The sequence below is a fragment of the Cervus elaphus genome, chromosome 7, assembly GCF_910594005.1.
Source record: "Cervus elaphus chromosome 7, mCerEla1.1, whole genome shotgun sequence".
NCBI classification, from domain to species: Eukaryota; Metazoa; Chordata; class Mammalia; order Artiodactyla; family Cervidae; genus Cervus; species Cervus elaphus.
The window spans coordinates 27,538,027-27,565,630 of record NC_057821.1 but is presented as its reverse complement, the minus strand read 5'-3'; the positions used below and the strand labels follow the sequence as shown (position 1 = coordinate 27,565,630).

The 27,604-nt window shown below is 46.6% G+C and overlaps 1 protein-coding gene across 3 annotated transcripts; it reads left to right on the top strand.

The window, feature by feature from the left end:
• The first annotated feature begins 15,506 nt into the window (after positions 1-15,506).
• LOC122697226 (butyrophilin-like protein 1) lies at positions 15,507-26,963 on the top strand. Of its 3 annotated transcripts, XM_043907765.1 has the most exons (11): positions 15,507-15,837; positions 16,321-16,396; positions 16,998-17,092; positions 19,416-19,763; positions 21,137-21,418; positions 21,518-21,718; positions 21,989-22,009; positions 22,105-22,131; positions 23,315-23,341; positions 25,584-25,610; positions 26,018-26,963. In XM_043907765.1, exons 1-11 carry the CDS (start codon positions 15,789-15,791, stop codon positions 26,686-26,688), a joined length of 1,824 nt encoding a protein of 607 aa, XP_043763700.1. In that variant the 5' UTR covers positions 15,507-15,788; the 3' UTR covers positions 26,689-26,963. The 3 variants fall into 3 exon arrangements, with proteins under 3 accessions (XP_043763700.1, XP_043763701.1, XP_043763702.1); XM_043907766.1 differs by lacking the exon at positions 16,321-16,396 and having other exon boundaries at positions 15,508-15,837; positions 19,421-19,763; XM_043907767.1 differs by lacking the exon at positions 16,321-16,396 and having other exon boundaries at positions 15,508-15,837.
• Positions 26,964-27,604: the final 641 nt, after the last annotated feature.

Sequence of the window (27,604 nt, the reverse complement as noted above, 5' to 3'; positions counted from 1 at the left end):
TAAAAAATATTTTTTGGCTTTGAGAAGAATTAGGACATACATTTAGTTGTAAGTCCCCTTCCTTTTTCAATATGACGTATTTTAAACACTCACTGAAGTTAAATAGTGTCCAGCACTAGTTACATCTTTCTAAAACTAGCCTTTCATGACTATGTACATGATAGATGTGCACTACCAGTATTATTATTTCTTTTGTATATTTAAAAAATCTTTTCCTATTTTGAACTTAGATTTTAAAGGGGATCTTTTTCTGTCTGATTGTAAATAGAGAATAGCCATAAAAAGCTTCAGTAAAACAAAACAATGTTAGTAAGTTCTAGATTGCTTATATTCCACTTATATATATCTACTTATATGTAAGTAGACTTATTTTTAAAGTTTTTCGTACTTAAGGGTCATTCTTCAGAAAGCAGTGGCTGATTCATGTCAATGTATGACAAAAACCACTACAATATTGTAAAGTAATTAGCCTCCAACTAATAAAAATAAATGGGGAAAAAAAAGAAAGAAAGCAGTACAGGACTTTATATTGTCTTTATTTTTTTGGGGGGTACCCCACATGGCTTGTGGGATCTCAGTTCCCCAATCAGGGATTGAACCCACCCAGGCCACAGCAGTCCTAACCACTAGGCTACCAGGGAAATCCTAGGACTTCATACTCTTGGCAGTAATGTCTGCATATGTCCTTACTTTCACCAATCCTGGGAGTCAGAATCTATGCCACCTTGATAGATCAAATAATATCTCATTGTACAAACTATTATGTATAAAATAAGCTACAAGGATATATTGTACAACACAGGAAATAGAGCTAGTATTTTCTAATAGCTGTAAATGGAATATAATATTTAAAAATTGTGAATCACTATATTGTAGACCCTGAACCTGGGTCTCCTGCCTTGCAGGCAGATTCTTTACCTTTGGAGCCACCAGGGAAGACAATTTATATAATATTGTACATCAGTTATAAGTCAATAAAAAAAAGGAAAAAAATTGTTTGTTTGTTTGTTTGTTTTGGCCATGTCACAGTGCTTGTAGACTCTTAGTTCCCCGACCACGGATTGAACTTGGGCCATGGCAGTGAAAGTGCTGAGTCCTAACCACTGGACTGTCAAGGAAGTCCTTTATTGTTGTTTCAAGTTGCATTTTGTGGTAGGGTTAACATTATTTTCACCTGTTTAATGGCTGTTCATGGCTCTTCTTTCATGAGTTGTCTGTTCTTGATTCTGTCCTGTTGTTCAACGCATATCATTTTCATTTTCCCATCACTTTTCTTGGTTGAGGAGACAGCTGTGGGTGTAGAGACCTCAAGCAGAAGAAATCTAGTATGAAAAGTTCCTGCTTTTGCACTGTCTGGGTTGCTGACTTGGATTGGGGAGTAGATTTTGATCACGAGAGAGGAAAGGAAAATAAGAAGACACCAAACTTCTCATGCAAACTGAAGAAGACCTGAGTGGGAAGAGCTAAACTCTCCATTTTTGTCATCTTCTTGACCTCACACTTTTTGTCGAAAGTAGTCTGGAGCATTAGGCTGGAACTTGAGAGAAAGAAGAGGAAATGGTAACAGAGTCAGAGAAAGAGTGGTTAGGTAGAAGGGGAACCTAAAGTGTGGTGGGTAGAAGCTAAGTTTAAGGACAATGTCAGGAAGGTGCACAGCCCACTTTTTGCTTATCTGTGCCTAAGATCTTGGGTTAGACAATGATGTTTTTACATGTGACACCAAATGTACATGCAGCAAAATAAAATACTCACACACCGATCTTCATCAAAATTAAAAACTTTCGTGTTCCAAATGGCACCTTGAGAAAGTGAAAAGACAAGCAACAGAATGGGAGCAAATATTTAACATCATATATCAGATAGCATCACTGACTCAATAGATATGAATTTAAGCAAACTCTGGGAGATAATGGAGGACAGAGGAGCCTGGTGTGGTTCAGTCCATGGGGTCACAAAGAGTCAGACATGACTTAGAGACTGAGCAACAATTCAGATAAAGGACTTGTATCTGGAATATGTAAAGAAACTCTTATGACTCAATAATGAAAGTCTAAAACTGGGCAGGGAATTCCATGGCAGTCCAGTGGTTAGAACTCTGAGCTTTCACTGCTGAGGGCCTGGCTTCGGTCCCAGGTTGAACCTAACAAGCTATCTAACCACTCCTCTGTCTGTCTCAGCTCACCAACAGGGGAATAAACTTTCCTAAGGAGGTCAAAGACCTATACATGGACAACCATAAGATTGATGAGAGAAGTTGAAGGTGACACAAACAAATGGAAAGATATGTTGTGCTCATGGATTAGAAGGATTAATATTGCATTTTTGTTTTGTTTTCTTTTTTTGTTTCTTTTAAAATTAAAAAAAATTGGAATGTAATTGCTTTACAATGTTGTGTTCATTTCTGCTGTACAACAACATGAATCAACCACAAATATACATATATCCCCTGCTTCCTGAACCTCCCTCCCACCCCTCCTTCCCCATCCCACTTCTCTAAGTCATCACAGAATACAGAGCTGACTCCCTGTGTTATGCAGCAGCTTCCCGTTAGCTATCTATTTTACACATGGCAGTGTACATATGTCAATGCTACTCTCTCAGCATGTCCCACCCTTTCTTTCCCTCACTGTGTCCACAAGTTCATCCTCTATGTCTGCATCTATAAAGAATTATCTGTTAAAATGATCATACTACTCAAGGCAACCCACAGATTCAATGCAATCCCTATCAAAATACCAATGGCATTTTTCTCAGAACTAGATCAAATAACTATGAAATTTGTGTGGAGACATAAAAGGTCTTGAACATTCAAAATAATCGAGAAGGAAGAACAAGCTGGAGGTCTCACACTTCCTGATTTCAAACTATACTACAAAACTACCATAATCAAAACATAATGGTTGGTTCAGCTCAGTCACTCAATCATGTCTGACTCTTTGTGACCCCATGAACTGCAGCATGCCAGGCTTCCCTGTCTATCACCAAATCCCACAGCTTGCTCAAACTCATGTCCATTGAGTTGGTGATGCCATCTAACCATCTCATCCTCTGTCATCCCCTTCTCCTCCTACCTTCAATCTTTCCCAGCGTCAGGGTCTTTTCCAAGGAGTCAGTTCTTTGCATCAGGTGGCCAAAGTGTTGGAGCTTCAGCTTCAACATCAGTCCTCCCAATGAATATTGAGGACTAATTTCCTTTAGGATTGACTGGTTTGATATCCTTGCAGTCCAAGGGACTCTCAAGAGTCTTCTCCAATACCACAGTTCAAAAATATCAGTTCTTTGGTGCTCAGATTTCTTTATGGTCCAACTATCACATCCATATATGACTACTGGAAAAACCATAGCTTTGACTAGACAGACCTTTGTCAACAAAGTAAATCTATGCTTTAATGCTTTTAATATGTTGTTTAAGTTGGTCATAGCTTTTCTTCCAAGGAGCAAGTGTCTTTTAATTTCATGGCTGCTGTCACCATCTGCAATGATTTGGAGCTTCTTGGACTTTTGGCCAAGATCAAGTGTAAATATGATGGTACTGGCACAAAACAGATAGATAGATCAATGGAACGGGACAGAGAGTTAGGAAATAAACCCACACTTAGGTGATCAATAAATCTGTGCTTTCTTTAGGCAAGAAAGTGCAATGGGGAAAAGGCAGTTTTTTTCAATGAACACAGGAGTATTGTTAATACTGTGATTCTGTGATTGAATTTATTTCAGAAAATGTTACTATTTTTTAGAATAGCACACTGAAATTTGTGGGGGTAAAATGACAAAATGACCAGGATTTGCTTCAAAATAGTTCAGGGAAAATAAAGGGATGGATGAGGTAAAAGAGACAAAGTTGAAAATTCTAGAATATGGGTATGAAGAGTTCATTATATTGTTTTTACCTATTTTATGTTCAAAATTTTTCATAATTGTGAAAAAGAACCAGATTAGAGCCTAACTACTGAAAATGTAGTTTTCAAACTAGGAGCATTGACATCACCTGGGAGTAGGGATGTCAACTTAGCAAAGAGCAATACAGGATGCTCAATAAAATTTGAACTTCAGATAAACAATAAATAATTGTTTAGAATAAGTAGGTTTCATGCAATGTTTTATTTATACTAAAAATTATTTGTGAAAATAGCTTGGCAGAGTTTTTTTTTTTTTAAATAAAACTAAACATGTAATTTCTTGGTTTAGCTAAGAAATTAAAAGACGTTTACTACTTGGAAGGAAAGTAATGACCAACCTAGACAGCATATTAAAAAGCAGAGACATTAGTTTGCCAACAAACGTCTGTCTAGTCAAGGCTATGGTTTTTCCAGTAGTCGTGTATGGATGTGAGAGTTGGACTATAAAGAAAGCTGAGCACAGAAGAATTGATGCTTTTGAACTGTGGTGTTGGTGAAGACTTTTGAAAGTCCCTTGGACATCAAGGAGGTCCAACCAGTCCATCCTAAAGAAGATCAGTCCTGAGTGTTCATTGGAAGGACTGGTGTTGAAGCTGAAACTCCAATATTTTGGCCACCTGATATGAAGAATTAACTCATTTGAAAAGACCCTGATGTTGGGAAAGATTGACGGCTGGAGGAGAAGGGGACAACAGAGGATGAGATGGTTGGATGGCATCACTGACTCAATGGACATGAGTTTGGGTAAACTCCGGGAGTTAGTGATGGACAGGGAGGCCTGGCATGCTGCAGTCCATGGGGTTAGAAAGAGTTGGACACAACTGAGCAACTGAACTGAAGTGAACTGAAACATGTAGCTACTTTATGACCCAGAAATTGCATTCATGGGCATTCATTCCAGAGAAATGGAGACTTATGCTCACACAAAAACTTGTACAAGAATTTTTATAGCAACTTTATTTCTAACAACCCCAAACTGGAAACAACCCAAATGACCTGCAAAGGGTGAACGGTTAAAGAAACTATGTGTCTTCATACCACAGAAGTAATATAGTGTCTAGGATGTTTTAGGCATTATATTATTTGTATGATAAATATTTTATTTATTTATTTTTATTTTTTATTTTAATTGGAGGCTAATTACTTTACAATATTGTGGTGATTTTTGCCATACATTCACATGAATCAGCCATGGGTGTACAAGTGTTCCACATTCTGAACCTCCCTCGCCATCCCATCCCTCAGGGTCATCCCAGTGCATCAGTCCTGAGCACCCTGTCTCATGCATTGAACCTGGACTGGCAATCTATTTCACATTTGGTAATATATGTGTTTCAATGCTATTCTCTCAACTCATCCCACCCTCGCCTTCTCCCACAGAGTCCAAAAGTCTGTTCTTTACATCTGTGTCTCTTTTGCTGTCTTGCATATGGGGTCATTGTTACCATTTTTCTAAATTCCATATATATGCATTAATATACTGCTATTGGTGTTTTTATTTCTACCTCACTTCGCTCTGTATAATAGGCTCCAGTTTCATCCACCTCGTTAGAACTGATTCAAATGCATTCTTTTTCATAGCTGAATAATATTCCATTGTGTATATGTACCACAGCTTTTTTATCCATTCATCTGCTGATGGACATCTAGGTTGCTTCCTATTTCTATGATAAATATTTTAGTATCTTTTAAGGATAAGGGCTCTTAAATATATCCACAGGACTTCCTTGATGGTCTAGTGGTTAAGAATCCACCTGCCAGCACATAAGGGACACGGCTTTGATCTCTGGTCTGGGAAGATCCCACATGCTGTGGGTAACTAAGCCTGTGAGATAACTACTGAGCCTGGGAGCTGCAACTACTGAAGCCTGCAAGCCCTAGAGCTGGTGCTCGTCAACAATAGAAGCCACCGCAATGAGAAGCCCGTGCACCACAGCTAGAGAATAGCCCTGACTCACCACAACTAGAGAAAGTCCGTGTGTAGCAGCAAAGACCTATCACAGCCAAACAAAAACAAAAAATCCATATCCAGAGTGTTATTATGATGTCTATCAATTTTAAATAATTCTTTAATATCCTAAAATATGCAATGTTGAAGTTTCCCAAATTTTCTAATAAATAATACATATGCAGTTTATTTGGTTGAATCAGGGTCAAAACAAGATCCACTCATTGCATTTGGTTGATGTGTCTCTTTAGTCTCTCTGTCTTCTAAGAAGAACCGTTTTTAAGAACAGTTTTTGTTTTATAGAGAATTGAGGTCATAGTATAGAGTCAAGGACCCTGCACCGTGTTCACTATTATTAACATCTTATGAATAAAGTACATTTGTTGTAATTAATGAATCAATATTGATAAATTATCATTAAAGTTCTTAGTTGCTTTGGACTTTCTTAGTTTTTACTTATTGCTCTTTATCTGTGTCAGGATCACATCCCAGATATCACCTTACATGTAGTTGTCCTGTATCCCTGGGCCCTTCTTGGCTGTGACAGTTTTGCAGACTTTTCTGTGTTTGATGTTCTTGGCAGTTTTGAAGAGTACTGGTTAGATATTTTGTAGGATGCCCCTCTTTTAATATTAGTTTGGTGTTTTTCTCATGGTTAGATTGGAAGCTTAAGTTTCTTTTAATCTTTCTTTCCTTGGCATTTATTTGTTGAAGAAATGGCTTGTTTCCTGTAGAATTTTTCACATTCTAAAATCTGTTAATTGCAACCCTGTGCCATTTACCATTTTTTTCTGCCTCCCTCATTTTTCCTCTCTAAGCTGGTAGTTAAATTTAAAGGCTTGATATGATTCAGAATCTATTTTTTGGCACGGATACGTCATAGGTAGTGTTTGTGCTGTGTTTTTCCACCAGGAGGCATATAATTCTAGTTGGCAGTTATTAATAAGCATTGCCTAGGTCCATGGTTTTATTAGGGGTTGTGAAATGGTGATATTTTAATTCTATCACTTTGTCTCTGTTATTTTATTTATACAGGTAAATTATGCCTCAATTACTCTTTCAGTATGATTTATTTAGGAAAGGGATTTACTTTACTCTTCATTTGACTACATTTCAGAATAATGAGTTCATTCTCTAGTATTCTCCAAAGGTAACAAATGAATTTTTATTTAGTATAATTATGAATAAATCCATCTAATATGTGTTAATCTCTTTCAGTGATTATTTTTATTGATGCTTAATTTCTCCCATATTTGGTGAGTTTGAGCCTCAAGCTGACAAGATTCTAATACCTTTGATAGCCTTCTTGCCATCAAGATCATCTTGTACTTATATGGCTACATATGTATATATATTTTAGTGGAAATGGTACAAAAGATCTCAATTTGGGTGCAAGGGAAGGTTTTTACTTATTTATTTTTTAAGATAGGATGTATAACATGTTTGTTTGGTAATGGGTATGATTCCCTGCAGAGGTAAAGGTGATGGTGTGGGAGAGGGATTTTTGCTGAAAGAATATCTTTGAGTAGGTGAGAGGGGATGGGTCCAGTGCCTGAGTGGAGGGTTGGTTATCAGTTGAAAGTGAAGAGGAGGGAGGGTGTGTAATGAAGAAAAAGGAAACGTGAAATAATTGCCTTGAAAGTTTGTGATGGAGTGGCCAAGAAAATGGCCAACTTGAGGTTTGTGATGATACATACCCCATGATTTTATCCAACCACTTCAACTGCTTGGGTGCAGGGATAGAGGAGGTGGGAAGTTGGATTCAGCCAGAACTGAGCTTTTGCCAGGCTGGTATGATGTGGGAAAGTGAGGGAGACTGTGTATGCAAGGTGGCTATTATAGCAATGGGTCATTAAATTTAAGAGGGGTAAGGTTGGAACAGGGCAGTATCTTTTGTATCAGGGGCAAAGGGGTGGGAAGTCTGGGGAGCAGAATAATTGTTGGCGAGAGGGCCCATGAGAGAGTGACTTGCAAAGAACAGGGGGGTGTTGAGCTCAGGGCGGGAGGCTTAAAGCTGAGATTATGGAGAGGTTACCGGTCCAGGTAACAAGAAGACCAAGGTATGACCGTGGGGTGGGGGCTGCAGTGCAGGGAGGATAGCATCTGGAGATGAGGAGATACAGGGGTCAGGGTGTGCAGCCAGGGTGCTGGGTGGATTGGCTTGGTTGATGAGAAGTCACCAAGAATGGTAGTAAGAGTGGGATGAAGAAAAGACAATGACCCAGACGCTGAACTGTTCAATGATGGTGGAGGAAAGGGGGTCACATCTGGAAGGCTGCTAAATGCTGGCACCTGGAGCAGCTGAGGGTGGTCTAGAAAGGCTGCAGCAGAGGATCCCAAGATGTGGTGTGGGCAGGGGGCGGTCAGGCTGTAATATGTGATGGAGGCAGCTGGAGGTGGTAAGACCACCAGGCTGGCCTGGTCTGCTCATAACCCGCCATTCCTGGGTGTTTGGGGTAGTAGGTAAATTCTCCAGTCCACGGCCTGTGCTGACCTCGAGGCTGGCAGTGACTCCTTTGTGTCCCAGGCCCTAGCCTGGTGCAGTTGAGGGTCAAGGGCTGCCCACCCATGGCCCACCTTCCTCATGGGGTCTCTGAGCCTGACCCAACTCTGGGTGGTAGGAGAATCTGTCTGTACTCAAGGATCTCCGGCCTCCTATGCTTTACCTTCCAGAGGTGGGAGATCCTGACAGTTACAAGCAGAGCCCTGTGTGTGATGGGAAGTGGTATGAACATCAGCGGTGGAAGCCCTGGGGAGAAGAAGCCCTGTGGTTCTCTATCCCCACAGCTCCGGCCACCATCAGATGGTCCTGGAGCCCACAATGATGTCTCCAGCCCAGACCTCAAGGTCTACATGTTCAATTGCGTCCTCCACTTCTTCTTGCTGGATGTCTAATAAGGAAGTCCACAGAATTGTGTCTAAATCCAAACTCTTGCTTCCCTGCTCCAGCAGTTTTCCCTGCACAACCCCTCCCCCCCCCCCGCCGCACCAATCCTGACAAAGCTGTTATCTTATGGCTCAGGCCAGATAGCTGGCAATCATCCTCTTTCTCTCACATTTCATATCCAGTTCACCAGCCAATCCAGTCACCTTTGCCTTCAAATTAATCCCGCACTGACCCCTTTTTATGCCCACTTCAAACATGGCACAACTGGTCAAAGCAGTGGGGCCCAAATAGGACTGGCAGAGGCTCTGCCCCTCCCTGGTCTTGCCTGGGTCTTTGCTGTGGCCTTTCTGCTGGTCTCCTGCTTCCAACCTTCTGAGTCTCTTCTCCAAATATTAACTGTGTGATGCTATCCAAGAGGAAGCCTTGTTTTTCCTGGGGTATGAAATGCCAGGAAACAGACATGTTGGTAGATGAAACGATATGAGTCCTGAGATTTGCTTCACAATAATCCAGTAGGAGGGGGAAGTGGGTGGGAATAAACATGACTGAAGCTAGGAGGTGGGTAAGTGGGTATTTATTATACTGTCATCTTAATACTGTTCGGTCTACTTTTTATAAGTTTAAAACATTTTATAATAAAGGTAAAAGCTGATGGAGGTGGTCTTGAAGGACAAGCCGATTGAAGAAAGTGCAGGTCTGGGGTCCGCAGAGCCTGGGAGACAGTCCACGGTCATGGCACTGAGCCCTCTGCTCCCATCACGGTTATTGTGGATGGTGGGGCCGGTGGGGCTGACTGGCCTGTGCTCTCTTCAGAGGAGGAGATGGGGGTGCACAGAACTGTGGTGGTTTGGGGTCCCCACGCCCACATGCTGGAAGAAGAGTGTCTTCTGCCCTGTGAAGATTTAGAGGGTGCTAAGACTCCTCAGGGTGGTGGCTCTTTTTGTATGTGTGTCTGTTAATCTGAAATCCTGTGACCTTGCTAACTCACATTAGTCCTTGGAGCTTTTTTGTTTTAAGAATAACTTATTTATTTTATTTTTGTCTGTGCTAGTTCTTTGTTTCTGCCCGAGGGGCCTTTTCTAGCAGGGGCTATGCTTCGTTGCAGAGCACAGGCTTCTCACCACAGTGGTTTCTCTTCTTGCGGAGCACAGGCTCTAGGCGTGCAGGCGTCAGTAGTTGTGGCACCCAGACCTACTGTCCCCTGGCATGAGGGATCTTCCTGGACCAGGGATTGAACCCGTGAGGGAGTGAGGGAGGGGGGATTTGCTTGTGGCTTCTCACTGGGTTTGGCCAATGGTAGGCAATAGGGGGAGACTCACTGTGGAAAGGAGAGAGGATGGGGGTATTTCTCTCACATTGTCTCCCTGTCAGTGTCCAGGCTCCTCGCTTTGTCCTCTCACGTGTGTGTGTGTGTGTGTGTGTGTGTGTGTGTGTGTGTGATGGGGGCTATAAAGCTTCCCAGTGCCTCAGACTCACCTTTGTTCCCTTCACCCAGCCCTCACCCATATAAACAGCCTCTTCTTTACAGCTCTGTCCTTGAAACTTCCCAGTGGAGTTCTGCTTCCCACTGAGACCCTTCATCTCTCATTCTTCTCCCTCCTGTCCTCACAGGGGCTGGACCAGGACTCAGTTTCTCCTCGGCAGGGCTTGGGGTAGGGGTGGTGGGATAGTGGGGAAGACACTCTCTTCTCACTCTGGACTGTGCTCTTTCTCAGCAGAACCTGGAGGGTAGAGTTCACAGCTTCATCTTCACCTCCCTGCCTTCTGGGATTCAGCCTTTAACTTCTCCCTCTACTCAGATCTCTGAGTCTTTTCAGCGAGGAATATGTCTCTTCTGAGAGGTCAGGCTCTGACCAGTGATTTTCAGCTTGAAAGTGAAAGTGAAAGTCGCTCAGTCATGTCTGACTGTTTGCAATCCCATGGACTATACAGTCCATGGGATTCTCCAGGCCAGAATACTGGAGTGGGTAGCCTTTCCCTTCTCCAGGGGATCTTCCCAACCCAGGTCTCCTGCACTGCAGGCAGATTCTTTACCACCTGAGCCACAAGGGAAGTCCAAGAATACTGGAGTGGGTAGCCTACCCCTTCTCCAGAGGATTTCCCCACTCAGGAATCGAGTTGGGGTCTCCTGCATGGCAGGCAGATTCTTTACCAACTGAGCTATCAAGGAAGCCCAATTTTCAGCTTAGTTCCAGGAATTTGGAGTTTGGGAGTCAAAGCTGAAACTGAGAGCACTTCTCCAGCAACTCTGCCCAGGGCCTCCGATAGGTGTATCTTATGTTTGGTGTACCCGAAGGTTCTCTTGTTTTGTGATTTTGTGAAGTGAAAGACTCACTTCACCATGAGTCCTGTCAGGTGGCCATGTTGTGAGGCTGCCTGAGCATGCCTTTTTGTCTTCCCCAGTTGCCTGCCATGGCTGTCAACAAATGCCCACTGAGCCAGTGATTATGGGGAGTGTGTCCTATAAGTTTCTATTAGGGATGCCGGGAGAGGTGAAAGGTGAGGGGGCAGATGAAGGAAGAAAGAATTCCATTTGGAGGAAATGGCAGACCCAAGGCTGGGCCTTTGCAAAGTCAGGGTGTGTGTGTATGCATGCGTGCTTTCATGAATGTGTATTTAGGAGGGGTTTGGCGGACCAGTCCATGAAAGGGGGGATCCTCCCTTCTCAGACTTTAGGGGAACAGTAAGACTGGGGAGCCTTGGGGCATGACTGGTGAGTGGGGACTGGATTGGACAGAGATGCTGATACTGTCGCGACACCCTCCTGTGGGAACTCCATTTTGTTCTTAAAACAATACTATTTTATTAAAAATAACCAAATAAAATAAAAGTAATAAATAAAATAAATAAGAGCTAACTCTTCAGGAAGTCAATAAGTATTTGAATTAAGTCCCTCCACCCTAGGACAGTCCCTTAGGTCCCTAACCCTAAACCTTACAGCAAGCCAGGGACCTCCTCATCTGACTTCTGTGACAGACACATTTTGCGTATTATTTAACTTCATATATGAAGAACTCTGTAGCCTGCAGTCTTTTGTGTCTGGCTTCCTGTGTCGGTGTCTATTTTTCTAACATTCCTTGTCTGGATCTCCTTTCCTTCCTTCCCTCAGCGTCCTTCACCAGAGAAGCCCTTTCTCAGTCCACCGCGCTGGCCACAAGGGGGCAGCAGAACCCGGTGGAACCTGGGCTGACTCAGCGGCGCAGCCCGGCTCTTGGCCCCCCTGGTTTCTCCTTCCACCCAGGTAGCGTCCTCTTTCTGGGCTACTTCCCAGGGAGCTGCTACAGGGTGGTGCTGCTGCCTCCCTCTCTGAAACCTGCTGCTTTAGAGAGGATTTCTGGAGCGAAATTTTGGAGCTTGGGTCTCCAGACTTTCTAGATCATGCATTCCTTTCAGTAATGTATTTTTAACATATGTCTAACATATACACACAAATGTTGTACATGTTGTAAAAATCAACACAAATAACACACTAAAATAGATCGATTAGAGCATTTATAGTAGAACTTCTAACATTTCTTCTGCCTCCCTTCTTGCCCTCAGATCAATAGAGCACCTCTGGGGCGGGTTCGCCCCTACTTGGGGGCTCCTGTTTAGGACTCATCTGAGCTTTAGGGGGGCCTGGAACCTGTGGGTTTGACACACAAGGGCATGACCCTGGTCAGGTCCCTTCATGAGTCTCTCATCTCAGCTGTAAAATGAAGAAATAAGACTTTCCTCTGAGGATTATAATAAAGTATGTGATGTTCAGAGCAAAATGGCACTGGGTGAACAGTGTGCCTAAGTATTTGGTGACATCATTAGAGAGCAGGGCCTGGCCTCAGGGCTTTAGCCCACAACTCGGCCTGTGGAGACAAGTCTGACATGAAGGAACAGGGTGGGCATCCTGGGGACTGTTAGAACCAGCCTCTCAGGGTTGGTCAGGCTGCTCCTGCCTCTATTACCCCAGACCTCTCTCCTCTGATTCTCTCACGGATGGAGGCCAAAGTGCCAGAACTTCAGTCCTTTCCCAGAAGTTGGTACTCAAATGCCTCCAAGCAGGACTTGCCTGATTTACCCTTGGCCATGGGTGGGCTTGACCTAGGGGATTGGGAGAGTGAGTAAATACTTCCCAGGTCACTGAGTGAGTCACGCATGTGGGCAGTGCAGTAACTCATCTCTGCAAAATTCACTGGCATCTCAGTGACTGGGGAATGTGCTTGACACACTCTGGGCAGACCTGCCAGGGCTGAATGCCAAGGGGATCCTACCCCTACCTTTTTTGCTTCTTCCTTCCCTCCCTCCGTCCCTGCCTCCCTCCCTCCCTTACACTATCTTTTTCTGGTTCCTTTCCTTCTAATCTTTTATTTTCTTTTGCTATTCATCAAATTAATAAAATTTATTACATTTTCTATAAGACTGTCTTCCTCCCCAGTCTCCCTCCTTTACCTTTGCACATCTCAGGGCTTGAGTGGGAGATATGTCCCCTGGAAGGAATCTCAGACTTTCGAATTAGAGTGGATTGTCTACTCAGAGGGTGGTGGGGTTGGTGCTGTGGGCCAGGTGGGCTTTGCAGCTGATCTCTGGGTGGGCCAGGCAGTGCTCACTCTCAGGAAGGACTGAGGGGCCTAAGGGTGTCCTGAGCTGCGTTTGCTGGATATTCTAGTTTTGGAGATGACAGTCTGTTCTGGGAGGAGCTGTTTTTACTCAGAGAAGGGGCAGAAGTACAGGTTCAGAGGAAGGTCTTGGCCCCAGCTGTGCCCTTGGGTTCTGCCCAGCAGACTTCCAGGGCAAATCTTGCTCACCAGCCAGGATCACTGTGCTGAGAGAAGAAAGGACAAATTGTAAAGTCAAAACAAGCCATCACTTTGTGTGTGCTTGTGTTTGTGTGTCTTTAAGTAAATAAGCAGAAAACAGTTCTTCAACTTTTTCCTGTAGTACAGTGAACTTTTCACCTTAACACTGTCAATTAATTTATTAATTATATCTTTAAGAAAACGGATGTAATACTTTTTATAAACTGTCACATTTTAAAATTACAATTCATTTTACATTCACATTTGTTTTATGGCTTAGATCTGTTATGTGTGTTAAAAAGGAAAGTAAAATATTAACCCCACTAACATTAGGATAATTTGTAATTTGAAAAAAGGGCTTCCCCATAGCTCAGTTGGTAAAGAATCTGCCTGCAATGCAGGAGACCATGGTTCGATTCCTGGGTCAGGAAGATCATCTGGAAAAAGGATAGACTACCCACTCCAGTATTCTTGGACTTCCCTTGTGGCTCAGCTGGTAAAGAATCTGCCTGCAATGTGGGAGACTGGGTTCGATCCCTGGGTTGGGAAGATCCCCTGGAGAAGGGAAAGGCTACCCACTCCAGTATTCTGGCCTGGAGAATTCCATGGACTATACAGTCCACTAACATTAGGATAACTTGGAATTTGACTATAATTAGGATAACCCTACTAACATTAGGATAACTTATAATTTGAAAAAGAAAAATTATTTGTGGCCAGTGAGCAGTCTTTCTTGTTAAAGCAGCTGGCACAGGACCACTGATGCCTTGGCAGGAGCAGGAGTGGGGGGTTGGCAGTGAAGTTGGCTGTTTTTGTCCATCTTGCCATTGTGTTAAAATGTTCTTGCAGTGTGCTAAACATTCCCTCTACTTTGTCATTCCCACCCATTCCCCCTCCCAACATGGACTCAAAGGGCTAGTGAGATAAGCTTTCTGGTCAGAAAATCTTGGGACATTTCTGAGTCCAAGGTCCCTGCTTGCTGCTGCTTCCTGTGGAGTCCTGTGGAGCTGGGGATGGGCTGGGCTGGCTTTGAAGGCTGGGAGAGGATGTGTGGGTGGGGGCAGTCTCCCTGCAGCTGTAACCCCTCCCTCCTCTGTGAGGGGTCTGGACTAAGTGTCCTCAGTGACAGAACTTACTAATAAGAGGTTCATGACCTGGGCAGGAAAATGAACTGGAGAGGGTGGGGCTGGAGATGGGGTGGGAGACCCACGAGGAGACGACTCCTTGAGACTCTGGAGAATTGACGGTGGTTTGGAAGTATGTAGTGGCCATTGACATGAATTTGTGAAAAATCCAACATTTTGGAAGCACACTGGGTGGGAGAGTGGGGTGTGAAAGATGCCCCTCAAGTTTCTGGCAGAGAAAACTGAATGAACACAGGTGCCCTTTACTAGGTAAGAAAAATGCAGGATGGGATGAGCTGAAGAGGAAAAGCCAGTCTCCTTGGGTTTAGTTTTTTTTTCTGAGACCAGAGGATCAGGCCTTGCCTGGTATTCACTGGGAGCGGGCAGGGAGGGGGTCTGAACGGCTGTACCCCGGCAATGGGTGACACACAATCTTAACAAGCCTAGGGCACTGTCCGTTCAGCCTGGCGCTGGTCCTGGAAGCTCCACCTGATGTCTGAGGTTAACCCAGGCGGGGCCAGGTTGTGAGAGCTCCTGGGTCATCTGTTGCAGAAGAAAAATCAGCCAGGCTGGGGGCCCTGCCCTGTGCAGTTTGCCAGCCGACGTGGAATTGTTTCAGTGGTGAGTGGCTGGTGTGAACAGACCAGGCAGGGGCTAGATGTTAGTCTTGGCTGTGCCACCCATGGCCCCACTTCCGAGGGCAGACGCCTGTCAACCTGGAGTGGAGCACTGGTCGAGAATGGTTATTGAGCTTGTGTGTCTATGTGTCCCTCTCAGGGTGGTTTCAACTTTACTTGAATCTACTCTCTTGTTGCTGCTCCGATCAGGCCGTTTTCTTCTTGATAACTGGGTGACTGTCCAGAGGGCAGGGCAGAGTCTGCTGGGACTGCTTTATCCAGGTTTCACTTTCGAATAGTGAAGGAACCAGGGAAGGGCGGACTGAGCTGTCCGGGATCGTTTCCGAGGGTCCCACGGTCTGGTCTCTGCAGACACCCCTGGGCCGGGCTCTGCTGCTTCTCCACTCTCCTGAGACCACCTGCCCCCAGGCATGAGGAACTCAGACTTGGATCTGCATCAGGATTGGGGCTCTGAGTGACTAACTTCAGGTGCAAATTCTGAGGGCAGATTTGGGGTCTGCCAGGGTCCCTGAACCTTCTCATGCTGCTGAGTTTAGAGACGCTTCTGAAGTCCTGGCCTTTCAGAGCAGGTAAGTGGGTTTTGAAGACACTTGTGGGCAAGAAGAGCAAGCTGGAAGCAGCAGGGTATGAGAAGGAGGTGGTGGGGCTGGGGGCAGGGTGGGTGGTCCTGGATGATGGAGTGGCTCTAGGGAGACCCAGGACCACCACAGTGAGGGGTGTACCTTCATTCATTTGTTTTAGTGTTATTGCTATAGCACTTACTAGTAATAGGTTGTTTTCTAATTCCATGTAGTGACTACAAATATAAATTCATGTGATTCTCATGAAAACCTTGAGATAGAAATGCCATTAATATCCTCATTTTGCAGATGAGGAATAACATGAAGATGGTTGAGAAACTTGACAGACAGGGGCCCAGTCTTGGGGGGAGGACTCAGCGCTTAGTCCCCAGCATCTGTCCTTCCCAGGACCCTAAGCTGCCTCCTCCCCCACCTCAAACATTAAGTGTTTTGAGGTCTTTTCTCTGACAAGGACTCATTTTTTCTCCTCAGCTGCTCTGTTTCCACTGGGATGTCCAACCCCAATGCAGAAATCTTCTTCAAAGACAGTGCAGATGAGAATTAAGCTGTGTGTGGGGACTGACTGGGCACCTGGAAGTGGGCCATGTCCTTGGTCCCTGCAGGAAAGGGCTGGGTGGGGTTGAAGTCCAGGCGAACTAACCCAGCAGCAAAAGCAGCACATGTGCCTCTGATGGACCCAGAGTCCCCTTGAGGAGCACGTTAGTGGGGCCCCAAGTGGGAGCTGGCTTGTGCTTCATGGTGAGGAGCTGAGTCTGGGCCGCTGTCCCGGGGCATCGCTGGTGCTTGTGAATAATGGGAAGACGCAGGATGGTCCCACCTCAGGTCCCCTGTGCTAGGAAAGGAAGCACCTGGTGTTCTGGGCAGAGTGGGCCGGGCTGCAGGTGCCATTGTGGTGGGAAGGGAAGGGGGGCACTTTTCCCAAGCAAACCTCGTGGTTGTTCAGCCCCACAGAGGCTTCTCCAGGGCTGGGAGGAGCCCAGGCTCCATGCTCTCTGGGTGTCAGAGTTGTGGGGAGCCCAGCACCTCATCAGCACAGGGATCCTGTGGGGGTTTCTGCTCCTGCAGGACTATTTCTGGCCCTGAGCCTCCTCCCCACTGGGGTCTCTGAGCTCTGGGCCAGCCCCGTCTCCCTCCCTGTGTCTCCCCAGCTCTGAGGAGATGGAGGACTTCTCCCACAGCTCTGGGCTCAGCCACCTCACCTCCCTGCTCCTCCTCCTCCTGCTGCCCACTGGGGAGTCCACAGGTGAGTGTGTTCCCACCCCCTTCTTGTGTGGGTCCCCAGGAGCTAGGCTGGTTCTCTCCACTAGCAGTGGGTGGGTATTCGAGGAACCCCTTCTCTAGGATAATTATGATGCTTTCCCAGGCAGTAATTGTCATTATATAATTGAGAAGAGTCTCTAAACCATAAAGTAAGGGACCTTGACAGTTTTCCAATGTGGAGATTTTGATGTTTTCAAAAGTCAAGCAACAGGACTTGCCTGGGGGTCTAGTGTTTAAGACATCATGCTTCCATTGCAGAGGCAGAAGTTTGTTGCTGGTTAGGATACCTGGTCATGCATGCCTTGCAGCAAAAAAGGCAACTATGAAAAGTGTTACCATGGGAGAGTGGATACACATACACCTATAGCTGAGTCCCTTTGCTGTCCACCTGAAACTATCACAACATTGTTAAATGTCTATGTGTTGTGTGCTAAGTTGCTTCAGTCAAGTCCAGCTCTTTGCAACATCATGCCAGGTCATTGACCTGACCATTGAGGTCAGCCAGGCTCCTCTGACCATGGGGATTCTCCAGGCAAGAATGCTGGAGTAGGTGGCCATGATATCCTCCAGGAGATCTTCCCAACCCAGGGATCAAACCGAGGTCTCTGGAATTGCAGGTGGATTCTTTACCGACTGAGCCACCAGCTATCCTCCAAAATAAAATAAAAAGAACAAAAATGTGACAGTAAGAAAGTGAAAGTGTTAGTCACTTAGTTGAGTCCGACTCTTTGTGACCTCATGAACTGGGTGCGGCCAGGCTCCTCAGACCATGTGGATTCTCCAGGCAAGAATCCTGGAATGGGTTGCCATGCCTTCCTCCAGGGGATCTTCCCAATCCAGGGATTGAACCTGGGTCTCCAGCATTGCAGGTGGATTCTTTACTGTCTGAGCCACCAGGGAAGTCCATTAGGTGTTGTTCTTGAACAAAACAGAGAGATCCTATCTTTATAGAGCTTACAGTGTAGAAGGAAGCTGTGAGTAATAAATGCACAGAAGAGTGTAATTGACAGTTTGTTGTAGGAGATGAGAGGAGGGGCAGTGAAATAGTGAAGCTGGAGGGAGGCAGCCAGGGGTGGGGAGGTGGGAAGCAGGCGCCAGCATGTTCAGTGAGAGGAGAACAAAGACCTGGAGGAGGAGGTGAGTCTGTGACCGTTCCAGTGGAAGGATGGTTTCTGCAGGAGAGAACAGCCAGTGCAAAGCTGCCTGTGTGCCTGTAATTCGCAAAGGACTGTGGAGGCAGGTCTTGGCTGGAGCAGAGTGTTTGAGAGGGAGAGACCAGGAGCAGGAGTCAGAGAGCCCCGGGGGTCGACCCCATCGGGCCTGAGGTCCACTGAGGGGACTGAGGAACCATGGCAAGGCTTTGAGCCGAGCAGGGACAAGGCGGATAGCTATTAAGAGCAGCCTGTCCTTCATGGTGAGGGGCTGATTGTGAGCCCTCACCCCATGGGAGTGGGGAGAGGACACACAGGGAGCCCAGTGTACCATTGTCCTCCAGGTGAGAGACAATGGTGACTCAGACCAACTCTGAGCTGCTGAAATCTTTCTTCAGAGATCCTGCAGGGCTGTCTTGCACAGGGGTCATGTCATGACCCATCCATCAGGTCTCAAAAGGACAAAGGCTCTGGGAAGATGTCAGTGGGGTGAATATGGGTTCCTGTGGGTGATGAGAAGAAAGGCAGCTTTTTAACGAAATTAGCATTTGGATCTGGTTTTTGGCGCGCATTTGAGCCAAGGAGAAAGTCATGAACACACATAAGAAAGTTAGGGCTGGAACAGAGTTGTTCCCAGGTGTGGCTGAATGATCAAGAATTTCTGACCTAGACCCCGGGTATGTACTTTGTTCAGGCTTCAGTCCTGCCCATGAAGTGAGGGGCAGGATAGAGCTGTGTTTCTCAAAGTGTGGTCTGTGGAGCATCAGTATCAGCCTTCGAGGAACTATTTACAAAGGCATATCTTTGGGTCCACCTCAGACCTACAATATCAGAAGGTGTACGGGGGGTTGAGGGGGTCCCTGCCAGTTGTGATTCCCTTGATCACATGACGATTCTGTTGCATATTCACGCTGAAGGCCTTCACAGAAGGGCCTGGGGCCAAGAGAATAGGAGGATGAGGGATTCTCCTTGAAACTGTTTCTGGGTCACAAAAATGTGATCAGAGATGTTGCCCAGATTCAGAGTCATCAAGCTCAGTCCATCAGTCCTGTGGCCAACTCATCCAACACTGGGGCCTTCCCACCTGACGCTGCGTGTCCCCTGCCCTCGGTCTGCCTCTCTCCTCCTCTCTCACTGCCGTCTCCTTGTCCACAGAGCAGTTCCGGGTGATTGGCCCTTTGGATCCCATCGTGGCAGTGCTGGGTGGAGAAGCTGTGCTGCCCTGCTCCCTATTTCCGGCTGTGAGTGCAGAGGACATGGAGCTGAGGTGGTACCGCTCCAAATTTTCGGAAGCCGTGTTCGTCTATCAGAACCGACAGGAGCAGAAGGAGGAGCAGATGGCTCCTTACGCAGGGCGAACCTCACTGGTGGGGGACCTCCTCAACCAGGGATATGCTGCCGTGCGCATCCAGAGGGTCCAGGCTTCTGACAATGGGCTGTACACCTGCTTCTTCAGAAAGGGAGGCTTCTACAAAAAGGCTGGTTTGGAGTTGAAGGTGGCAGGTTGGTGACTTGGGTAACTAGATTAGAGTTTTGGGGTGTTGGAACTGGGAGGAATCTGAAAGTAATGACTCAGCCCCGCATTTATCATAGGATGCAGGGAGGCTCTTTGATCCATTCATTCATTAAATGCAAATATATAGAGTCCCTCCTATGTGTCTGGGCTTCCCAGGTGGCTCAGTGGTAAAGAATCCACCTGCAATGCAGGAGACATGGATTCTATCCCTGAGTTGGGAAGATTCCCCTGGACGAGGAAATGGCAACCCACTTCAGTATTCTTGCCTGGAGAATCCCATGAACAGGGGAGCCTGGAGGGCTACAGTCCATATGGTCGCAAAGAATCGGATCCAACTGAAGCGACTGAGCATGCGCGTACTGTGTGTCTGGCCCTGTTCTAAGCACCTTAGATACAACAGAGAACCTAATAAAGATCCCCGTTGTTATGACTGTATATTCTCAAGTGGAAGATCAAGCAGTCATGCTGAATAAACAGATCATAGGTGATGTTAGAATGTGGTAAATGCTGAGGATGAGAAGCCAAGTGAAACAGGGGAAGAGGATCAGGACTGGGGGTTGGGGGTGAGGCGAGGCTGCAGTGTTACACAGTGGCGCAGGCTGGTCCTGATGGAGAATGTGTATCTGAACATAGACTGGAAGGAGGTAAAGATTCAGTGTCTTGGACATCTGTGGGTTGCAAGTTCAAAGGGGAGGGAACAGCCAACATTAATGGCCTGAGGAGGGTGTGTGGCTGGTGTGTTCTAGGCGCACATGGGTTCCTCATGGCTGGTGGGAGAGAAGAAGGGGCAGGGTGTTCAGAGGGGACAAGAGTGTGGCAGACGGGGAGCTGGAGATAAAGATGAGTGGAGACGTGGGAATATTTTCATAATCAAGCCATCAGAGATGCGGCCAAATCACAGATTAGTTCTGGAATTCTGAGTTTGAAGTATATGTGAAGAGTCAGGTGGAGGTAAACCTGAGGATGGAAGGAAGCGGAGTTCAGGGCATGGGGGTGTCAGCTGACCTAATTTTCCTGGTGATTTACAAAGAGAGGCAGTGGGTATGGAAGCAGACACCCTGGGAGAGTATGGAGTGTGGAGAGTCAAGGATGAGGGTGGACCTGGGACCACATTCCTCCCCCTGTTTACACGGCATCAACCCTTCCACCTGCACGACTGGGGAGAAGGGGCCCAGCCCTCTGAAACGCTGGGGGTCCCCATGCTCCTTCCTTATGATTCCCAAGGCAGGGCTGCCTCCTTGCTCCCTGTGGGAGAAGACTGCCCCCAGAGGTCCCAGAATGCCAAGTGTAGGGCGCCCCCCAGAGTTGTGCACATGTAGGCACTGCTGGGTCCCTGGGTTCTACATCTTGCCTCCCGCAGGTGTGGGCTCTGCCCCTCAGGTGCGCATCACAGGGCCTGAGGAAGATGGGGTCCGCGTGGTGTGCATGGCCTCGGGGTGGTTCCCAAAGCCCCAGGTGCAGTGGAGAGACCTCAGCGGAGAGAAGTTCCTGGCGTTCTCTGAGGCCCACACCCAGGATGCTGAAGGGCTGTTCAGTGTGGAGGCGGTGCTGGTGGTGAGAGACAGCTCTGTGGGGAACGTGACCTGCTCCATCCTCAACCCTGTCCTGAGCCACGAGAAGGTCATGGCCATTTTCATCCCAGGTCAGAGGTGCACCTGACTGCCAGCAGGGCTGTTCCTGGGTGTTCTGGGCTGTGCTGTCCTGGGCGGGGGTCCTGACGGGGTGTCTGGCTGGGCCACAGAGCCCTTCTTCCCCCAGGCCTCTCCCTGGAAGGTAGCTTTCTCGGTGAGCTTGACTGTGCTGGTGATCTTGCTCCTTGGGGCTGGATGTTACACCAAGAGAGAACATTCCTTGAAGGTGCAGGAGATGCGAGAAAAGGAGATTCTGTGCCAGACTAGAGAGCACGACCGTCAGACAAAGGAGGAAGTGCTGAAGGATGCAGGTAAGGCAGGACGGGTCAAGGCTGGTGAATGTGGCCGCTGGTGCTGAGAGGGAGGAGCTGACCACAGGGTCTGAGTCCAGGGGTCTGGGGAAATCCCAGTCTGGAGCAGGTGGCTGGGGAGACCTGGGTGGACAGCTGGAGCGGTGGAGGCTCCGATGGGTCTGCAGTTGAAATGTCTTCCCCAGAGGTTACAAACAGAGAGGTGGTATTTTGTGAATTCTTTTTCTTAGGGATTGGAGTTCATGCTTTTTTGTTTTCCTTCTCTTTCAGCTAAACTTCAGGAAGAACTTAGTAAGTTCTGCTTTTCCTCTTGAGTTCTCTGCACCCCCTTCACAGGAGATATTCTGGTTCTTAGCTCACCTGTTTTCCTGTCTTTTGCTTTTCAGAGAGGAGGAAATCTGCTTACCTGGCTGGTGAGTGACTCTCCAGATGTCCTTGGGTCTGTCTTACCTGTGCCAAGGTGTCCGTTTCCTTGTTTCTGTCTAGACATGTGGACCCCCTTTTGTGAGGTGGAAGTGGAGGCTGGAGGGGCAGAACCCAGCTCCTAGGCCCCTTGCAGACCTGTGCTGGCAGGGAACTTGGTTCCGATGATGACCTCAGAGTTTCTCACACACCCTGGGTCTTATTCCAACCATGATCAACCTGAAAATTATTGATAGCTTTGTAGCCTGAATGCATCTGGTTTTTGATCAGTACCTGAGGGCCAAAACCACATTCCCTGAGATTTCACTGAAGGAGCAACACAAATAAATGGTGATTAAGTTTGTGTGTGACCTCCTTCCTCTATCCCAGCACACCATCCAGGGAGAGTCTCTTTTCTCCACTTCCTCAAGATGATGATGAGAAAGTTATTGAAGGGATACCTGGGCTGACTATGCATGGAAAAGTCATGGGCTGCCCAGAAAAATGACACGTGTCTCTAGAATGAGTTCTTCTGGGAATGCTTGGCCAGTTCTACCTTGGAGTTGACCTTATATCTATGTTCTTTTAAAATTCCTGCTTCATGTCAATTTTTTAAAAATAATTATTTTTATTTGGCTGTTCTGGGTCTTAGTTGCAGTATATGGGATCTAGTTCCCTGGCCAGGGATCGAACCTGGGCCCCCTGCATTGGGAGCACAGAGACTTAGCCACCGGACCACCGGAGAAATCCCCCATCTCAAATTTTCATATATATTTTTCCAGAAAATACTGATGCAATAATTAATTGTAAAACAGTGGAGTAATTTATCATTTTTTCCCCTAAAATATATTCAAACAAGCAGCTTCTGAGCCTGAGTAGCAACATGGAGTAGCAGGTGAAACAGGAGTTTTGAAGGATTTTGAGGGAAGAGCAATTAGGTGAACTAGCCAGAGGTCACACAGCAGTGGGACAGTGGTGGAAGTCAGTCCAGAGAGCTGCAGGCTTCTGACCTGTGCTCCAGGGGATTACCCACCTTACCTGGTGTCTACAGGTGGCTGGAGGTCACCTCCTCTCCAGCCTCTTCCCCACTGTAGTTAGTCTCACCTGCAGAGCAGAGGGGAGTCAACGGCCAGTGGATTCACACTGAGCAGGTTTCTTATGGATGAGGTCTTACCAGAGTGTGTTCCCTTTCAGCCTGGAGGAAGGCCCAGCTGTATGCAGGTAAGTGGCGCTGAGTTCCTGTGGCCTCCCCTCCCCAACCTAGACTCTGCTCCCTTCTCCCTGAGGGGACCCCACACCAGGGTGGGGTAGGTGTCCTTGGTGTTCTTGTCACCTTTGTAACCTCCAACTGGAGACTGCAGGGACTCCTCCTCGGAACACAGGTGTGCCTCCATCCTGCCTGTCCTCTATTGCAGGGCACTGTCAGGGTTAGCAGCGCCCTCCCCAAACACCTGGTGCAACTGGGACCTCTTGTGACAGGGACTAGGAGGGATTAGTGGTGAGGAGGGTTGGCAGCAGGGTAATGACTGTGTGGATCAGAATTTGCTCATCTCTGGAAGATTTCAGAAGTCATGCTCGCTTGCTTATGGGACCTTTGGTTTGAATCCTTCTTGCTTGACGATTCTTATTCTCTTGGGCTCTAGTTTTGGTTTCCCTGTTTCTCCCTGGTCCTCTGGAATATTGGTCTTCTCTCTGCTTCCTCATGTTCTGACCCCATGTCCAGGCTGGCTTTCATCCTCCAAGCCTCCTTGGTTGATGAGGAGGAGATGTTCTGACTCTGGGGTCCACCACCTTTGGGATACTTATGGACTCCTTGGATGAGGGTGTGAAAGATCTGAAATTATATGGAAAATCCAAAGTGCGTTTTTTGGTCACAAAACTAAAAATGTAACATATGATGGATTATTCACGACCATCACCTTCCATTTTAGGAGAATATTTGTCTGAAGGGCTCAGGCTCCTCCTCCCCTTTTCAGGGTTAATGTAGAAGACTGGAAAAGGAGACAGTGAGAGGTTAAATTACTTCCTGGAGAAGGGGTAGGGGAACAAATCACTGAGGAAAAGATTAGAGGGAAGAGAGGAGGAGATGTGAAGGAAGTATAGGAATGTGAGGGGGATATGCCCTGTCGAGGTTTTGAGTGGACCAAGTGAATGAAGAGAGGCCAAAGGTCACAAGGTCAAAAGTCACAGCCACATGGTGTGAATCTGGGAAGTGCACTGAGAGTTTTCAAAGTTCGTGACATGAAATTTAATGGACTCTTTGAGTCCTCTTTAAAATATTTCAGAAAAACTTCCATTCCTAAGCCCTTTTAAGGTAAGCATATAATGAGTTTGCCTCTGATAATGAGGCCAGCTCTACCTTCCAGAGGGGCTGGGGCAGGTGTGTGGTTCCAAGGATGCTAGTGCAGTGAGGGTGGTCTCGAGGACCCTTAGCAGTGGGGTGAGTGAAGGCTCTGTGCCCTCTGAGCCTATGTCATAGGCTCTGTTCCTGCTTGGAATGCTTCTGTTTAGGGTCAGGAATACAGATAGTGAGAGACTGTGGGGAAGCCAGAGGGTGAAGGAGGCCTGGGCACCAGATGGGTGAGAAGAAACCTCAGACATCTTACTGATTACTGCAGGGATTTGTTACTACACAGTAACAATCGTGTGGTCTTCTTTTACCATTCTCACCTTCTCTGCCAAATTTAAGTTGCATGTGTTTTAATGTATGTCTATTTTAATGTATACCTTTTATTCTATACCTTTCATTAAACAAAAAGGAAACAGTACCATGAAACTAGAGTCAGCATTTTAAAATATTTTCACCATATGCCATATCTATAGGGATGGTTTTGTTCCTACAAAAATCGAAGAAGTTATTCGTATTTCATCTTTTCAGCGCTTGTCATGCTTCCTTGTTTGAACGTCTCCCTCTCTGGAAACCTCTGCATTGTCTTCTACGTGGGTCAGATTTCTCCAGTGCTGTACGCTGAGCTCTCTTCTCTCCTGGCACTTAGTCACCCTCCAAGTTCAGCTTAGCCAGTTGTGTTCTCTCTACCCATGGCTCAGACACAACCTCCAAGTTCAGCTCCATCAGTTCTTCACTAGTGAACAAAAGTTTTTATCTCCCCAATTCTTTCTCTAGAAAACCTATCTTTCATTATAGATACGTGGCTAAGGCCTTGAGAAAGAATAATTTGGTAGGCAAATATGACAAAGATCTTTCTGTTCAGGTCAGTCTCCTGCTTCTCAATCCCTGAGTATTAAGGTTTGTGGCTAGGTCTTCATCAAAAGGTTGCAAAATGATCATTCTCTGTGAATGTGTGTGTATAAAAGAGCAATAAATGTATCAAGTGTATGTTTTCAAACATTTTCCCCACAAATCCTTCATTAGCAGCTTCAGTACCCACCCTAGGTACCCAGCCTAATGTGTGTTTTACAGTCTTTGCGAACCCCTGATAAGAAACGTGTGTTTTCCTTGTAGATTGGCGGAAGGAGGAGTTCCAGGAATGTGAGTGACTTTGTGTTTTTTCTGGACTTTCCTACTGCTGTCCCTGTGGCCTCTCCTTCAGTTCTCAGTGGTGATATAGATTCTGGCACCATCAATAGTGTGGGGTGGGATGTGGTGGTGATAGTCACACATAGGTGGGGTTGATGACTTTGGCTGGTATTGAATGCTAAATAGATATCCTTCAGCCCTTGGAGAGCAGGCTAGTCCTCAAGGGCTCTGTGACATATCTCACCCTGAAATCAGTCTCGTGGGTCCTTTTCCTGCCTGGAGGCCCATAGACTTGAATCACAAGTTTCTATTGTCAGGGTGCTTAGCCTCCTCCCATGCAGCTGGGATTCTGGGTTGAGGGGTGGTTGTGTGTTCTTGGGGAGGGGAGGACCTTGAATGATAGACAACTTTCTCGGCAGGGGCTGTCACTCTGGATCCAGCATCTGTCCATTCAAACCTTGTCATCTCTCATGAAAAGACACGTGTGACCTTGAAGGACTCCTGTGTGACCTCTGGAGATACCTGCAGTGTACTGGGCTTTGAGGGCATCACATCAGGGCGCTGTTACTGGGAGGTGGAGATCAGGGATGGAGACCAAAGCGAGTGGATGCTGGGGGTCTGTAGGGAAGATGTGAACAGGAAAGGCTGGTACGTAGAGTCCCCAAAAAAGGGGTTCTGGGTTGTGGGGAGGTGTGAAAGAGGATATTGTGCCTGTACTGAAAAGCAGACTGTGCTATCCTTCATGCAGGGTCCCCACCCCAGGCTTAGGATGGGGGTGTTTCTGGATTACCAGGAAGGGGACGTGTCCTTCTACAACATGGCTGATGGCTCCCACATTTTCTCCTTCTCTCAGGCTTCCTTCTCTGGGACGCTCTTTCCATACTTAATGATTATTTCAGGAGTTGTGTCCCTGACCGTGTGCTCCAAGGTGGGAGGGTCTGAGGGGCTCCCTGCTGCCCTTAGCAATCCTCCTCTGGAGGAGCCTGTGAGCCTCCCAGGGGCGGGGTTCAGCTCAGGCTCTGGTGCTGAAGGTCTTCCAGGGGCCAAGTCTCCCCTGCTCCCCTGCAACCCCGAGGCTGTGTCCCCCTAGGGCCTGTCACTGTCCTGGACCCTCGCTGTGGCTCTTTCTGGAGCTGAAGACTCCCCGTGACAGAGCCCTCTGAGGTACAGCCTGGATGGCTGGGGGGTCTTGTCCCCCTGCTCTGGAGACAGACTTCTGGGCCTGTATAACAACCGTCAGTTCATGCCATGGACTCAGGTTTGAGAAGCTAGACTTGGACTATTTCTGAACTAGTTTTGATTAGGCTGTAGTTTGCCATGGGAAGTGAATTTTCTGGTGGTAATAATATTTTTTTTTATACTTTTAAGGAAAAGTTGATTTTTATTTATTTTGCTGCACCAGGTCTTGGTTGTGGCATGTGACCTCTTAGCTGCGGCATGTAGAATCTAGTTTCTTGACCAAGGATCGAACCCAGACCCCTTGCATTGGGAACTCAGTGTCTTAGGTACTGGACCACCAGAGAAGTCCCTTTTATGGTGTTTATACACCATTTGGTTATTAAAGGGCATGAGGGCCGAATCACTGTGCAGAATAAAAGGGGGTTATTTTATTGAATCAGTGCAGAGGAACCCAGAACTGAAGGTGGGTCTCCAGTTGTATTTATGAGGATCCTGAGTCTGACCAGAAGCATTGGTCATTCAGAATCTTCCAGGGAAATGGATGGCTGATGGATTTTAGAGGAGTTAGCATTCTACTTTATATAGTTCTTATTCTGGGGTGAATGAAACGTATTTATTTTTATCAACCTCAGTAGATTTCTGTTACTTGTAAAAGCTTGTACTGTTTGTTTCAGGAAAGGAGAAGGATCTGGGTTTTTCTGTAGTGTCTGCATCAGGAGGAAGAAAAGAACTGTTACCAACATTAAGGTGTGAGTGAAGACGAGAGTTTTCAGAGGCAGGTGGATTGCAGAATGCTTTGACTGTGAGCATGATTCTAGTAATCAGTG

What these genes read in the sequence shown, in the direction of transcription:
- LOC122697226 (XM_043907765.1), top strand. Translation starts at nt 15,789, where the DNA reads ATGCTGCTGAGTTTAGAGACGCTTCTGAAGTCCTGGCCTTTCAGAGCA. An exon ending in GCCCACTGGGGAGTCCACAG is followed by an intron (nt 17,093 to 19,415) that starts GTGAGTGTGTTC and finishes CCTTGTCCACAG; the next exon opens with AGCAGTTCCGGGTGATTGGC. An exon ending in GAAATCTGCTTACCTGGCTG is followed by an intron (nt 22,132 to 23,314) that starts GTGAGTGACTCT and finishes GTTCCCTTTCAG; the next exon opens with CCTGGAGGAAGGCCCAGCTG.